The following is a 15,292-nucleotide window of genomic DNA, read 5'->3' as shown; positions in this document are numbered from 1 at the left end:
ATTAGACAGGCATGGTGGCATGTGCCTGTAATCCCAGCTACTCAGGAGGCTGAGACAGAAGAATCGCTTGAACCTGGGAGGTGGAGGTTGTGGTGAGCCGAGATCACATGATGGCACTCCAGCCTGGGCAACAGAGCAAGACTCCATATCTAAATAAATAAAAAGTAGTGGGGAGGAAATTATACTTTTTTTTTTTTTTTAAGCTTACTAAAAAAAAAAAATCCAAGGGCCTAACTTTTCAAAATCAGTTTTATTATATAAATTATGAAAAGCTTTTTGGATTTGGTTTATCTAGTTGAAGGTCAATAATAAGCTTTTCTTTAAAATAATTAGAAATTATTTGTAGGAAATGTATAGAATAAAAATAATCTTTTTTTTTTTTAATGTATTTTTAGTAGAGACGGGGTTTCACTCTGTTAGCCAGGATGGTCTTGATCTCCTGACCTCATGATCCACCTGCCTCAGCCTCCCAAAGTGCTGGGATTACAGGTGTGAGCCACCGCCCCTGGCCGATTATGTTTTTTTAACTAAATGATTTACAGTAGTGAGAAAGTTGACCTTGAGTTATATGTTGAAAGAATAGTATGTAATCTGGCAACAGAAATTGAAATTGAGACAGATTTCAGCACCACTGTTGGTAATAGGCTTTTATTTCAGAGGAAACATGTCAGTTTTTTATTAATGAGTAAAGGATTTCAGCAAAGCTTTAAGAATATCTCATGTTGAGTATCGACATGTAGTTTGAATGATGATTTTATGAAATAACACTTGGGATTATTTTTCTTATTTTGTATCCCCCAAATTGCCTTAAAAACTTGTGTCTTTTGTTTTGGAGGATCCTTTAGCAAACATGCCTTTTGTATGGAGGATCTTTTATGAAAGTATACTATAAATATTTAGATTCTATTAGAATATCACTATTCGAAGATATTTATAAAATTGCAAAGTCAGACTCTTTAAAACAAACTTTATTTAAAGATATCCAGGATACCTAGATTTATCCAAGAAATCTCGTTTCATCATGTTTTGCATTTCTCTTTAAAACAATGACTAATGCCTTGTTATTTGTTACATTGCATACTGACTGACTGTAGTCCTGAAATACAGATCTGTATTACTTTGTATGACTGTATAACATTCCATTTTTCTTTAACCAGCTCCCAATGAGACACAAAGATTATTTCTAGTTTTTTGCTCGTTTAATCAGTGCTTTAGCGCTCTCCCATGTATGACTGTAGATTTATAAAATTCTAAATAAAATGACATGAAATGAAATTCTGCATTTTATCAGTAGAATTGTTCATTTTTTTAATTTTTTTTTTTTTTAACTTTTAAGTTCAGGGGTACATGTGCAGGTTTGTTATAGGTAAACTTGTGTCATGGGGGTTTGTTGTATAGATGATTTTGTCACCCAGCTACTAAGCGTAGTACCCATTAGTTATTTTTGCTGATCCTCTCCCTTATGGTAGGCCACAGTACCTGTTGCTCCTCTCTATGTGTCCGTGTGTTCTCCTCATTTAGCTCCTACTTATAAGTGAGAACATGCAGTATTTGGTTTTCTATTGCTGCTTTAGTTTGCTAAGGATAATGGCCTCCAGCTCCTGTTTTTCATTTCTAAACTATTAAAAAATCTATCTGGGACCGGCACAGTGGCTCACGCCTATAATCCCAGCACTTTGGGAGGCTGAATTTGGGAGGCTGAACTCCCTCTTTGAATTCTCAGCTTGGGGAGGAAGCTTCAGGTTTCCTATCGCAGTCTTGCTGCTGGCGTGCCCCTCTGCCTACCTGCCACTCAGGTACCAGCTTCACTCAGTCCCCCAAACTCCCCCCCTTTTTTTTTAATTTGAGGAGGATTCTTGGAACTTTCCCTTGCCTCTTTTGAGACTAGCAGTGTTTCAAATAGTGTTTTTTCCTACACTTTAGCTGTTCTGTAGCAAGTCTCTTGGAGCACCTATAGTAGAAGTCAGAATCATTGCTTCGGCAAACCTAGGTCCCTGTGTGCCCATCACTGGTTTCACCCTGACTAAGGAGAGGTCATCTCAGGAAAAACATTTTTCTAGTTTAACTTTTAAAATGTGATTTTGATGAAATTTGTCATTACTTATAATTATCTGTTACAATTTCAATTTACATTAAACATGCTGCTTTTTTCTTTTTCTTTTTTTTTTTTAATAATAAAAAGAGGACCACAGGAACAGTTTTGCTGTCTAGATGCTTGAGTTTGCTTGGTCACTTTTAGAGTATGTCATTTCTTTGGTATTTACAGATGGCTCTGGTAGCCTAAAGTATTCATTTAAGGCTGGAAATGACCTGAGCATATCCTACATTGTTACATGCAATCTCAGTTATGTCACCAAAGGCAGTGACTTTTCTGGTGGGTGACAAACAGCAATTTCAACACTTTGGAAGCTTCACTGAAAGATTTTTTTCTAACAGTGTAGAGGATAAGAATTTGCAGTACTATTGCCAGTTTATTATAGAGAATACAACTCTGGAACAGCCAAATGGAAGCAATGCTTAGGGCACAGTATGCGGGGAGGGCAAGGAGCTACCATGCCCTCTCTGGTCAGACCACTATCCCGGTACCTCAGTGTGTTCACCAACCTGGAAGCTGCTTAAGTCATTCTTTAAGACGCTATAAATCCTTGTCTATATATACTAGTATTTTAAGAATGTGTAATATAATAACAATAGTCTTTGGTCCATTAAAAATCTTAGCTTTTCTTATTGCAGTGGTAACCATTAGAGCACTCTTGGTACTGTATCTTAAACAGGTTCTTCATTGACTAACTACAGATTTTAGAATTGCAGCTTATTCTTTAAAAATATGCTGTGATTTTTTTCAGGATCATAATTTCAGTAACATTTCCAGTTTTGCTTTGTTGGAGAGCTTAAAATTAATCATGGGATGGACATTTTATGCAAATTTTATGGTATAGTAAAGAAATGAAGGGAAATTTTAGAGAGCATTTTATTCTTGATATCACTGACACTTGTAAAATTATTTCCTGTCAAACACGTATTGAAATACAGTTTATGTTGGCAAATATTGTGATTGATTTTATATTAGTTTAAATCTGTATTACATTAAAGCCTAGGAACTTACTAAAAAATGTAGGCTATGTGATAAGTTTTTCTGAGCCATTTATGGATTGGGCTTTGAAGATGCGAGTTTGTTAAACCATTGGGAATTAAAGATTCCAGTTGAACATCTCAAGTTTCTGAAACAATACATTTTCTCAGACTTTGTGGAATTGTTCTGTGTCATTTACACTTGCTTGGTTGAGGAGGGCCAGCAATGAGGTATTTTTTATTTTATATTTGTTTTTGCAGGGATCTTAGCAACATCAATTGTGAAGAGCTTGGTCCATTGCCTCCTGGATGGGAGATCCGTAATACGGCAACAGGCAGAGTTTATTTCGTTGACCATAACAACAGAACAACACAATTTACAGATCCTCGGCTCTCTGCTAACTTGCATTTAGTTTTAAAGTAAGTTTTTGAAACAATACATGTTAAAATGGGAAGATCAAACAGATAGATGCTTTCAATAATAAATGTGAGGCTGGGTGCAGTAGCTCATGCCTTTAATCCCAGTGCTTTGGGAGTCCGAGGCAGCAGGACCACTTGAGGCCAGGGGTTTGAGACTAGCCTGGTCAACATAGTGAGACCTCGTCTCTGTTAAAAAAAAAAAGTTTTTTAAATTAAAAAATTAGCTGGATGTGGTGGTACATGCCTGCAGTCCTAGCTATTTGGGAAACTGAGGCAGGAGAATCTCCTGAGCCCAGGAGTTTGAGGCTGCAGTGAACTATGATCACACCACTCCAACTCCAGCCTGGGTGACAGATGGAGACCCTGTCTCTTTAAAAAAAAAAAAGAAAGAAAGAACATCTTCTTTCATCAATTGTAATTTACTTTTGTTGAGCAAAATTTATGTAAGAGTGTGACAAGGTTTACTCTGATATGAGTTTTTTAAACCTACTATGCTTTTAAGTAGGAACCTATCTTGGAATGTTAGGAAAAGGGTTATCAGAGGTGCCCAAGGTGGTCTTTTACAGAGGCAGTATCTTGACAGCAGAAGTAGGGGTTGAACAGGCTAATTCTGTGTTGCCATTGTAAAACAAAATTATTAATAATTTATATTAATGGCTAACACTTCAGTAGCACTTACTGTATGCCAAGCATTGTTTTTTATACTTTACATGTGTTAGTAAGGCCAGGCATGTCGATCATGTTGTAATCCCGGCACTTTGAGAGGCTGAGGTTGGAGGATCACTTGAGCCTAGGAGTTCAAGACCAACCTGGGCAACATAGTGAGTCCTCTTCTTTCAAAAGAAAATTTAAAAATTAGCTGGTCATGATGGTGCGCACCTGTGGTCCCAGCTACTCAGGACACCTAGGTGGGAGGATCTCTTGAGCTCAGGAGGTCATGGCTGCAGTGAGCTGTGATTGCGCCAGTCATTCCAGCTTGGGCAACAGAGTGAGACTCTGTCTTTAAAAAGCAAACAAACAAACAAAAAAACTCCACAAATTAGTAATTTCATCCTCAGAAAAACTCTGTGAGTTAGCTACTGCCGTTTTTACAGATGAGGAAACTGAGGCATAGAGGTTACATGACTACATATGTTGCCAGTGGTGAAGTCTGGGGTCAAACCCAAATGCTCTGGCTTCAGCTGCCTGTGAGGCACTCTCCTGAACATTGTGTGTGTATTTGCATCCTTTGCTTTTCTTTTCTCTCTAGCTGCCTCATTTCTTCTAATTCTGTTTATTAGCATTGCCTTCTGAAGAATGGGGGCAAGAGGAGGAAAAGAGAGAAGAGGAAACTTCATTACTAAGCAAAGTAGCAAAGTGTCTTTTTTAACGCTTCTGGCAAAAACACTGAGAGTGGTATAGCAACAAGGATTTTAGGCTAAGAATACTTCATTTTAGCTTCTCTAAATGAATGGTGACGTTCATTACCTGCTTGGTCTTCCTCATTCACCTTTTGTAAAGTTCTTATTATGTGTGTTAAAATGTTAAAAACACAACAAAACAATAATATTCTTTAAAATGACTTCGAAAATGTCCTTGTTTCATTAATTTTTGGAGTTAGGTTAATAAAGCAAAAAATTTAAATGAGAACTGGCTACCAATTTTTTTAGGATAATAGGAGAAAACATTTAAAATGTGTATCTTTGGTTCCTCCTTTGAAATATGTATAATTATCCTGGCAGTCTCATTATGTCAGTAGATCTTACCTTACTGTAGATAGAAGATTCTAAAACCTTGCTTACAAATGAAGGTCGCAGGTATTTGAAAGCCCTAATGTAAAAGTATCTGAAGAAATAGAGAAGTATGCACTGTTTTTGTGCATTAGGATCTATATAGCCTAGAGAGCAAAATAAGTGTCATCTGCAGTCCACCCTTTGAGTAACACTGCTCTAGGGTGCTTGCCTGGTGGTGGAATTGCTATGTCATAGAATATTTCTGTCTTCAACGTTAATATATAAAGGCAACTTTTCTAAAGTGGCTATGCCAGTTTAGTCTTTTACCAGCAATATGTGAGTTCCTGTTGCTGCAGAAGCTTGCTGGTACTTACTGTTGTTGGACTTCGAAATTTTTGCCGTTCTGATGATGTTTAATGGTTTCCCATTGTAACTTTAACTTGAATTTGCCTAATTGCTGATGAAGTTGCGCACCTTTTTATAGGTTTATTGACTATTTGGATTTCCTGTTTTTGTGAAGGTCCTCTTCACAATTTTTTGCCATTGTCTGTTGAGCTTGAACAGTTTTTCTTTGGCCTATTGACCAGCTGCATCAACTGTTTTGTGAATTTGTATCTTTTTGCCCATTTTTCTAATGTAATCTTTATCTTTTAAAATTTGAACTATAAGTAAATGTTTTTAATACATTTATAGTTTTGTCTTTTACAGTGAAGTCATTAATCCATGTGGACTTTACTTTTGTGTATGGAATTTTTTTTTTTTTTTGAGATGGAGTTTCCCTGTTGTCACCCAGGCTGGAGTGCGATGGTACGATCTCAACTCACTGCACCCTCCACGTCCTGAGTTCAAGCAATTCTTCTGCCTCAGCCTCCCAAGTAGCTGGGATTACAGGCACCCACCACCACACCTGGCTAATTTTTGTATTTTTAGTAGAGACGAGGTTTCATTGTGTTAGCCAGGCTGGTCTCCAACTCTTGACCTTAAGTGATCCTCCTGCCTCGGCCTCCCAAAGTGCTGGGGTTACAGGTGTCAGCCTCCGTGCCCGGCCTAGGTTTTTTTAAAGGGCATATAGGGACAACAAATTGGATTTTGGGGAGATGATAAGGAATAAAAGATGTTGGAGCACTCTGCAGAGGGCTTTTGTTTTACTTTTGTATCATAATTGTTTGTTACCTTTCTGCTTCCCCTACTGGACTTTGAATTCCTTAAGAAGACCCGTATCCCATTTATTTTTGCTGCTTTAGTATGTAACATACCCAAAGTACTTGACAAATATACAATGATAATGAAGAGCCAGTATGGCTCTCTCAGAGGCCCAGGAAAGCTCCAAGAGATGGTTGTGCTTTATTTACCTCCTGCCTCCACGATCATCCCTTTAGGTCAAGCTTGTCCAACCCACGGCCCTTAGGCTGGGTCCAGGACGGCTTTCAATGCAGCCCAACACAAACTGGTAAACCTTCTTAAAAACCATTATGTGGGCTGGGTGTGGTGGCTCAACGCCTGTAATCCCAGCACTTTGGTAGGCTGAGGCAGGCGGATTGCCTAAGGTCAGGAGTTCGAGACCAGCCTGGCCAACATGGTGAAACCGCATCTCTACTAAAAATACAAAAATTAGGCCAGGCGCAGTGACCCACGCCTGTAATCCCAGCACTTTGGGAGTCTGAGGCGGGTGGATCACAAGGTCAGGAGATCGAGACCACCCTGGCTAACACAGTGAAACCCCGTCTCTACTAAAAATACAAAAAATTAGCCAGGTGCGGTGGTGGGCGCCTGTAGTCCCAGCTACTCAGGAGGCTGAGGCAGGAGAATGGCGTGAACCTGGGAGGCGGAGCTTGCAGTGAGCCGAGATCGCGTCACTGCACTCCAGCCTGGGCAACAGAGCGAGACTCCGTCTCAAAAAAAAAAAAAAAAAAAAAAGATTCATAAGGTGCTAATTTTAAATTCTGTTAATTTATTAATCTTTACATATCAGGATATGTTAGAACATTTTTTCTATTAATGTTTTATTTCTATTTTTTAAACATTTTTAAATTTGGGGGTTTTTGTTTAAATGAGTGTTAACGGAGTTTTGAATCTAGGTCTCTGAGCCATCAAATATATTATTACCTCATTTGGTAGATCTATTATGGTTTTTATTGTTCTTCTCTCTTGGAAATTTTTTGGCAAAAATGTCATTAGAATATAGATTATTGTTATTAGGCTAATTCTGAAGTGATGAAATTAGTTTAACCCTTATTTTGGATTTTAGGGTGCTATGATGTTTGGATTATATTGTTATATAACCTAAAATACTTTTAGATGACTTTTTTTAGCTAGTTTTTTGTTTTGTTTTGTTTTGTTTTTACTGTTTCAGCATTTAGGAAATGAGAAAGGCAGTACTGCATTATAATCAGGAGGAACTGGGCACAGTTGCTCACGCCTGTAATCCCAGTGCTTTGGGAGGCTGGGTAGGAGGATCCTTTGAGCCCAAGAGTTGGAGGTTACAGTGAGCTATGATCATGACACTGCACTTCACTTCATCCTAGGCAACAGATTGTGACCCTGCTTATCTGAGCCAGATAAAATGTTGTGGGACAAATCGTGTTTTAGAGAGGAATGTGGTATTTAAGCTGAGAAGAATTGAGAATTAATATTTTAGGAGGAAGCAACAAAAGAAGTTACCTCTTCGAAGTGTATCCTGGTCCTGTTATATATAAATGTACGTTTTTAGGATATCTGGTTTGACTTAAAGCCTTTCTTATACAGACGCATTAATCTTCCTTAGCCCCTTTTTTTTTTTACAAATCCCTCCTGCAATATTACTGCCATTATTCTCTTCCAAGGGGGTCATTTTACCTGTTCTAAAGATTGCGTAGTTTCTGTGAAACCTCAGTATCTAATCTGTCAGTGACAGGATACAGTGTTGTTAAACTATTGCAAAACATTGTCATTGGAGTTTAGTAAATAACTTTGCCAAGGAAGCATATTCTTCTTAGAAAGCATTTTAGTCCGTTTTTTTTTTTTTTTTTCATTTCCTTTGCTTGAAAAGCATGTTTTTCTAACTCAGTAACTGCCTTAATAGTAGCTATAGTAACTGACATTTTTTTTGCATTACCATGCTCTGAGTGCCCACGTCATCTGCATTGCAATCCTGGGCTACTTCCTTCTCACCAGTGAGAAAAATGGAGTGTCAAGCAGTTATAAAACTTGTCCAGAGGTGCATAAAAGGTGCTGGAGCTGGGATTTGAACCACCCAGTCTGACTATGGAGGGTTTTTTTTTTCCCTTCCTATTTTGATTCCTGTAACACTAATTACTTATTTCCCTTCCTTTGACTGGCATTGCATGAAGATATTCTGCCCTATACCCTTAAAGGAAGCTTTTCTTTTTAAAGAAAAAGATGGCTTATGGGCAAGGGGATTACAATTTGAGTCTTTTCCCTGCTTATCAGATTTACTTGATTTCAAGAAAATCATTTGCTTGTTTGATAAAGTCTTTAGACATTGGCAGAGGCCCAAAAGGATAGCAGACCAGCACCCCCACTGTTTCCTGGCCTGCACTCTCGCATCAGCCCTTACAGAACTGTCCCTTGCACCCTAGTACACCTGAAGAGACAGGCTGCTTTATTGATTAGTTAAATTTTTTTTTCCTGAGTGCATCAGGAACAATAGTTCCAGGCTAGCTGCCCTCATCCCAAAAGGATTTTCTTCTGTGTCAGTTTTATCCTTCAGCTCTAAGCCACCTTTCCATTTGCATGGCTTAGTCTTTCACAGGAGGCTTTGTGAAGAGGCTTGATGTCCACTGGATTTTTGAAAACCAGCCTCATTGAAATATATTGACATACAATAAACTGAATATTTAAAGTGTACAGTTTAAGTTTTGACATACACCATGAAACCATGACCACAGTGAAGATGGTGAACATATTCACAACCCCCAAAAGTTTTCTCTTGCCCTTTTGTGATTCCTTTTTCTGTCCTTCCCTGTGGGACTTCCACCCTGTGTTAGTTTCCCAGGGCTGCTGTAACAAAATACCATGAACTGGGTGGCTTAAAACGACAGAAATTCATTCTCTCACAATTCTGGAGGCAGAACTACAGGGTAAGGGGCTGACTCTGTAATAAGTGATAATGAGTTCCTTCCGGAGCCTTTGAGAGAGAATCTGTTCCATGCCTCTCTCCTAACTTCCAGTGGTTTCTGGAAACTTTGGTGTTACTTGGCTTATAGACAAATTGCTCCAATCTTTGTTTTCTGTCTTCCCATAGTCTTCTTTCCTGTATGTATGTATCCTAATTTCCCTCTTCTTATATAAAGGCATCAGTTTTTGGATTTAAGGCCATCCTAATCCAGTATGATCTTACCTTACCTTGATTATATCTGCAGAGACCTTATTTCCAAATAAGGTCAAATCCACAGGTTGACCAGATGTTGAGACTTCAGCATATCTTTTTGGGAGACACACAGCTCAACCCATAACACCCCATCTCCAGCCAACTACTGCCCTGCTTTCTGTCAGTGTATTAGTTTGCATTTTCTAGATAAATGGAATCGTGCAGTATGATTTCTTTTACTCACACAATCTTGAGATTCATCGCTGTCGTTGCATATATAGTTCATTTCTTTTTATTGGTGCTGGTATTCCATTGTATGGGTATTCCACAGTTTATTCATTTCTCTACTGATGGACATTTGGGTTGTTTTCCAGTGTTTCACTTTGACAGATAAAAGTATTATGAACACGTATGTGCAAGTCTTTGTGTGGACATATGCTGTCATTTCTCTTGGTTAAATAAATAACCTAGGAGTAGAATGGCTTCTTTGGTGGAATCTTTTGCCATGTCCCCAGCCCTCCCAAATCGAGCAGCTCAGATTTTTGTTGAGTTTTGAGTTTCTTTAGATATTTACATATCGGATATATGCTTCCAAAAGTCTTCTCCTAGTCTGTGACTTGACTAGTCTTTTAGTTTTCCTAAACAGTGTCTTTTGAAGAGCAGCAATTTTCTTTAAGCCAGGGGTGGTGTTGTGTGCCTGTAGTTCTGGCTACCAGGAGGCTGAGACAGGAGGATCACTTGAGCCAGGAGTTCAGGGCCAGCCTAGGCAAGACCCTGCCTCTTTAAAAAAAAAAATTAAAAATGGATGTTCTGTTTATCCATTTGTTCTTTCATGGATTGTGCTTTTGGTGTTATCTCTAAGAAATCATTAATTGACTAATGTATGTCATAAATTTTCTCCTGTGTTTAGAAGTTTTATGACTTTAGATTTTACATTGATGTCTGCAATCCATTTTGAGTTACTTTTTGTATCTGATGTGAAATATACCCAAGTTCATTTTAAAAAATAAAATTATACAGTTTATGGAATGCATTTATGTACATAATCTATTTTGCTTTTGTATGTATATTTTAAAAATCTTTATTATAGTATTTGTAACGGTAGGTAATATTGACTTGGCATTTTTAACAAAGCTATATTTTCTCTGTATGGTCATATGTTTTAGGTATAATATTTGGCCTGGTGTATAAAAAAGAAGGGATCCCTGCCAAGTTGCCATTCAGACTCCTGTTTGGCTCTTCCGGAAAGACAGCTTCTAGATAACAAGCCAATTTTGGCACATGCCTGAGTTTTAAAGTGGGTGATGGTTAACTCTGTAGGGGAAAATGGAAGCTATATTGGAAAAATTTGTCTTCAGAAGCTATATAAAGCTTTATGGATAAAATTCCATTATCCAATTCTATCAGTTTATGTGGACTATGAGAAATAAACTTTGTAGCTGGTTTATTGCTGCCAAAAAATGTCAAGCCAAGTATATGTTCTACTAAGGCTTGGAAAATGATATAGCTAGACTTGCTTTATAATATGATGCTATTTTAAATCTATAATTGCAATGTTTAAAATTTGAAATACTTTAATAATAACATCTGTGTTTACTTCTAGTCGGCAGAACCAATTGAAAGACCAACAGCAACAGCAAGTGGTATCGTTATGTCCTGATGACACAGAATGCCTGACAGTCCCAAGGTACAAGCGAGACCTGGTTCAGAAACTAAAAATTTTGCGGCAAGAACTTTCCCAGCAACAGCCTCAGGCAGGTCACTGCCGCATCGAGGTTTCCAGGGAAGAGATTTTTGAGGTAAATTTACAGCCTTATTTTGTTTTATTATTTTTTTTCCAGAAACCCATTGTTTGCTAATACAAACCTTATTTTAAATTAGAGAGAAATTGTCCGGGTGCAGTGGTTCACGCCTGTAATCCCAGAACTTTGGGAGGCCGAGTTGGGTGGATCACCTGAATTTGCGAGTTTGAGACCAGCCTGACATGGAGAAACCCTGTCTCTACTAAAAATACAAAATTAGCTGGGTGTGGTGGCACATGCCTATAATCCCAGCTACTCGGGAGGCTGAGGCAGGAGAACTGGTTGAACCTGGGAGGCAGAGGTTGTGGTGAGCCGAGATTATACCATTGTACTCCAGCCTGGGCAATGAGAATGAAATTCCGTCTCAAAAAAAAAAAAAAAAAAAAAAATAGAAATTAAATTTATTTTATGCTCTTTTCCAAGAATACTGAGAGTACCCCTTCCCTTCCCTTCCCTTCCCTCCCCTTCCCTTCCCTCCCCTTCCCTTCCCTCCCCTCCCCTCCCCTCCCCTCCCCTCCCCTCCCCCTTCCCCTCCCCTCCCCTCCCCTTCCCTTCCCTCCCCTCCCCTTCCCTTCCCTTCCCCCCCTTCCCTTCCCCCCCTTCCCTTCCCCTTCCCCTCCCCTCCCTTCCCCCTTCCCCTCCCCTCCCTTCCCCCTTCCCCTCCCCTTCCTTCCCTTCCCTTCCCTTCCCTCCCTTTTCCTCCCTTTTCCTCCCTTTTCCTCCCCTCTCTCTCTCTCTCTCTTTCTCTCATTTCTCTTTCTCTTTTTGAGACAGTCTGTTGCCAGGCTGGAGTGCAATGGCACAATCTCAGCTCACTGCAGCTTCCACCTCCCAGGTTCAAGCGATTCTCCTGCCTCAGCCTCCTGAGTAGCTGGGACTACAGGCACATGCTTACTGTGCCCAGCTAATTTTTGTATTTTTAGTAGAGATGGGGTTTCACCGTGTTGGTCAGGATGGTCTCGATCTGTTGAGCTCGCAATCTGCCCGCCTCAGCCTCCCAAAGTGCTGGGATTACAGGCATGAGCCACTGTGCCAGGCCGCCTCTTTTTCTTTTTTTTAAAAGAGACAAGGTCTTGCTCTGTTACCCAGGCTGGAGTGCAGTGGCATGATCATAGTTCACTGTAGCCTTGAACTCCTGGGCTCAAGCAGTCCTCCCACCTTAGCCTCCCAAGTAGCTAGGACTACAGGCGCGTGCCACCATGCCCAGCTATTTAAGAAAATTTTTTTGTGTGCAGATAGTTTGACTATATTGCCCAGGCTGGTCTAGAATTCCTAGCCTCAGGTGATCCTCCTGCCTCAGCTTCCCACAGTGTTGGGATTACAGGTATGAGCTACTGCACCTGGCCAAATTTCACCTTATTTAGACTTGAGTTTTTTGAGTGGATTGGCAGGGAGAGATTAAGTAATAGGCTAAAAGGAACTAATAGTAATATTGTATTAAAAAATTTTTTTTTCAGGAATCATATCGACAGGTCATGAAAATGAGACCAAAAGATCTCTGGAAGCGATTAATGATAAAATTTCGTGGAGAAGAAGGCCTTGACTATGGAGGGGTTGCCAGGTAAGGACTTGCTTGCCAGCTTATGACATATGGATCTTTGTACTTACCAATTTAAGATACTTCCTGTGGTGTAACTTTCTCATTGACATTTATTTTTTGGTATTATATTCCCTAATGTTTGTATTACTGAGGATATCCTAACAGATATATTCATAATGAGGTTAGGGTAATACTGCTACCGGACAAGTATTTTACAACTCCCCAGTAGATCATCTGAGTCCAGTGAGACTACAGGCCCTGTGTTTTCTCTATCTCTCTCCTTCAGCATGTTATTGCCTCTGCTTTACATTGTCAGGAACAGTTTTGAGATTTAAATGATATATAACCTGAACTGAATACTGGTTCTCTTTGCTTCCATTGATATGCCTTTTTACCTTGTTAAATGAATGTGTATGCATGCATGTGTTTATACACATGTACGTATCATGATGGTCCTCAGAATGCTTCAGTACAGAAAGTATAATGCTTCTGCTACATTTGTAACTCACAGGTCAAGTTAAATTGATTTTCTTTTTGTTTTTTGGAGACAGGGTCTCTCTCTGTCACCCAGGCTGGAGTGTAGTGGCACGATCTCGGCTCACTGCAACCTCCCCATCCTGGGCTCATGAGATCCTCCCACCTCAGCCTCCTGAATAGCTAGGACTACAGGTACAAGCCACCACACCCGGCTAATTTTTGTATTTTTTTTGTAGAGATGGGGTTTTGCCATGTTGCCCAGTCTGGTCTCGAACTCCTGAGCTCAAGCAATCTGTCTGCCCCAGCCTCCCAAAGTGCTGGGATTACAGGTGTGAGCCACCACACCCAGCCAGTGATTTGTTTCTGATACTATATTTACTACAAGAATTCTTTACTAAGTGTGAAAATTTGTTTTATATAAATACAGGAGAAACACTGTAGCTCTGTATTGAAATGTTCTCAGGATCATTATGATAATTCTGCTTTCCTTAATCTTAAATCCAACCAAAATTATGTTTTCAATAATTCCCGTTGTTATTTAGCATTACATGTATTTATAGACTTATTTTCATTCGTCACCTCTTAAACTTATGGATGGATAGTTTCTTTAGTGTGTATTTTAAAAAATAATCCCTTCCACATCATACTTAGGACTTGATAGTTTCTGTGGAATTTGTATTGCTTACTCATAACTAGAGTGAACGTTTATTGGGAAAACTTCATCGTCATCATCTAGTGGTGGCATCTGAGTACTGTAATTATATGTGTAGATCAATTAAGTAGTTTATTTTATTTAGTTAGTTTTTTAGAGACAAGGTCTCGCTCTGTCACCCAGGTTCCATGGATTGCAGTGGTGTGATCATGGCTCACTGCAGCCTCGAACTCCTAGGTACAAGTGATCTTCCTGCCTCAGCCTCCTAAAGAGCTGGGACTATAGGCACATGCTTCCATGCCTAATAAAAAAAAATTTTTTTTGGCCAAGTACAGTGGCTCATGCTTGTAATCCCAGCACTTTGGGAGGCCGAGGTGGGCAGATCACAAAATCAAGAGATCGAGACCATCCTGGACAACATGATGAAACCCTGTTTCTACTAAAAATTAAAAAAAAAAAAAAATTAGCCGGGTGTGGTGGCACACACCTGTAGTCCCAGCTATTTAGGAGGCTGAGGCAGGGGAATCACTTCAACCCACAAGGTAGAGGTTGCAGTGAGCCGAGATTATGCCACTGCACTCCAGCCTGGCGACAGAGCGTGACTCCATCTCAAACTTTTTTTTTTTTTGGTAGAAACAGCGTCTATGTTGCCCAGGCTGGTCTCAAACTCCTGGCCTCAAGTGATCCTCCTGCGTCAGCCTCCCCAAGTGCTGGAATCACAGGCGTGAGGCACCATGCCTGCCTAGTAGTCAGTTTTTGTTGTTGTTGTTTTTGAGATGGAATCTCACTCTGTCACCAGGCTGGAGTGCAGTGGCGCAGTCTTGGCTCCCTGCAACCTCTGCCTCGCGGGTTCAAGCGATTCTCCAACCTCAGCCTCCCAAGTAGCTGGGACTACAGGCGCGTACAACCACGCCCAGCTAATTTTTGTATTTTTAATAGAGACGGGGTTTCACCATGTTGGCCGTGCTAGTCTCTATCTCCTGACCTCGTGATCTGCCCTCTTTGGCCTCCCAAAGTGCTGGGATTATGGGCATGAGCCACTGCACCCAGCCCAGTTTTTTGTTTTTTAACCTTACTACTGTCAGGGTTTGAGCAGAATAAATGGAATGTGACAGTGATCTGGTTTTTCTGAAATTTATTCCATAGTAGAATCTCAAAGTAGTTGAGTTCTGCTCTTATTTGTGTTCTAAATACTTGGTAAAACAAAACAAAAATTCAGATTTTCTTTTTAAAAAACATACACACACCAAAACCACAAGACACATCAGATGAGTGTTATGTTGAGAAGGCTGCTTATGTGGAGATGTC

General features: G+C 39.7%; 1 protein-coding gene across 2 annotated transcripts in view; it reads left to right on the top strand.

Annotated features, from left to right (window-relative positions):
- LOC105469005 (SMAD specific E3 ubiquitin protein ligase 2) overlaps positions 1-15,292 on the top strand; it is a 114,458-nt gene that overhangs the window by 84,735 nt on the left and 14,431 nt on the right. For both annotated transcript variants that reach the window (XM_071083461.1, XM_071083462.1), the window contains 3 exons: positions 3,334-3,492; positions 11,117-11,312; positions 12,773-12,876. In XM_071083461.1, the coding sequence (XP_070939562.1) occupies positions 3,334-3,492; positions 11,117-11,312; positions 12,773-12,876 (459 nt within the window). The remainder of the gene's footprint in view (positions 1-3,333; positions 3,493-11,116; positions 11,313-12,772; positions 12,877-15,292) is intronic.

The sequence above is a fragment of the Macaca nemestrina genome, chromosome 17 (assembly GCF_043159975.1).
Source record: "Macaca nemestrina isolate mMacNem1 chromosome 17, mMacNem.hap1, whole genome shotgun sequence".
In the NCBI taxonomy this organism is placed as follows: Eukaryota; Metazoa; Chordata; class Mammalia; order Primates; family Cercopithecidae; genus Macaca; species Macaca nemestrina.
This window is presented reverse-complemented; position numbering and strand designations above follow the sequence as displayed.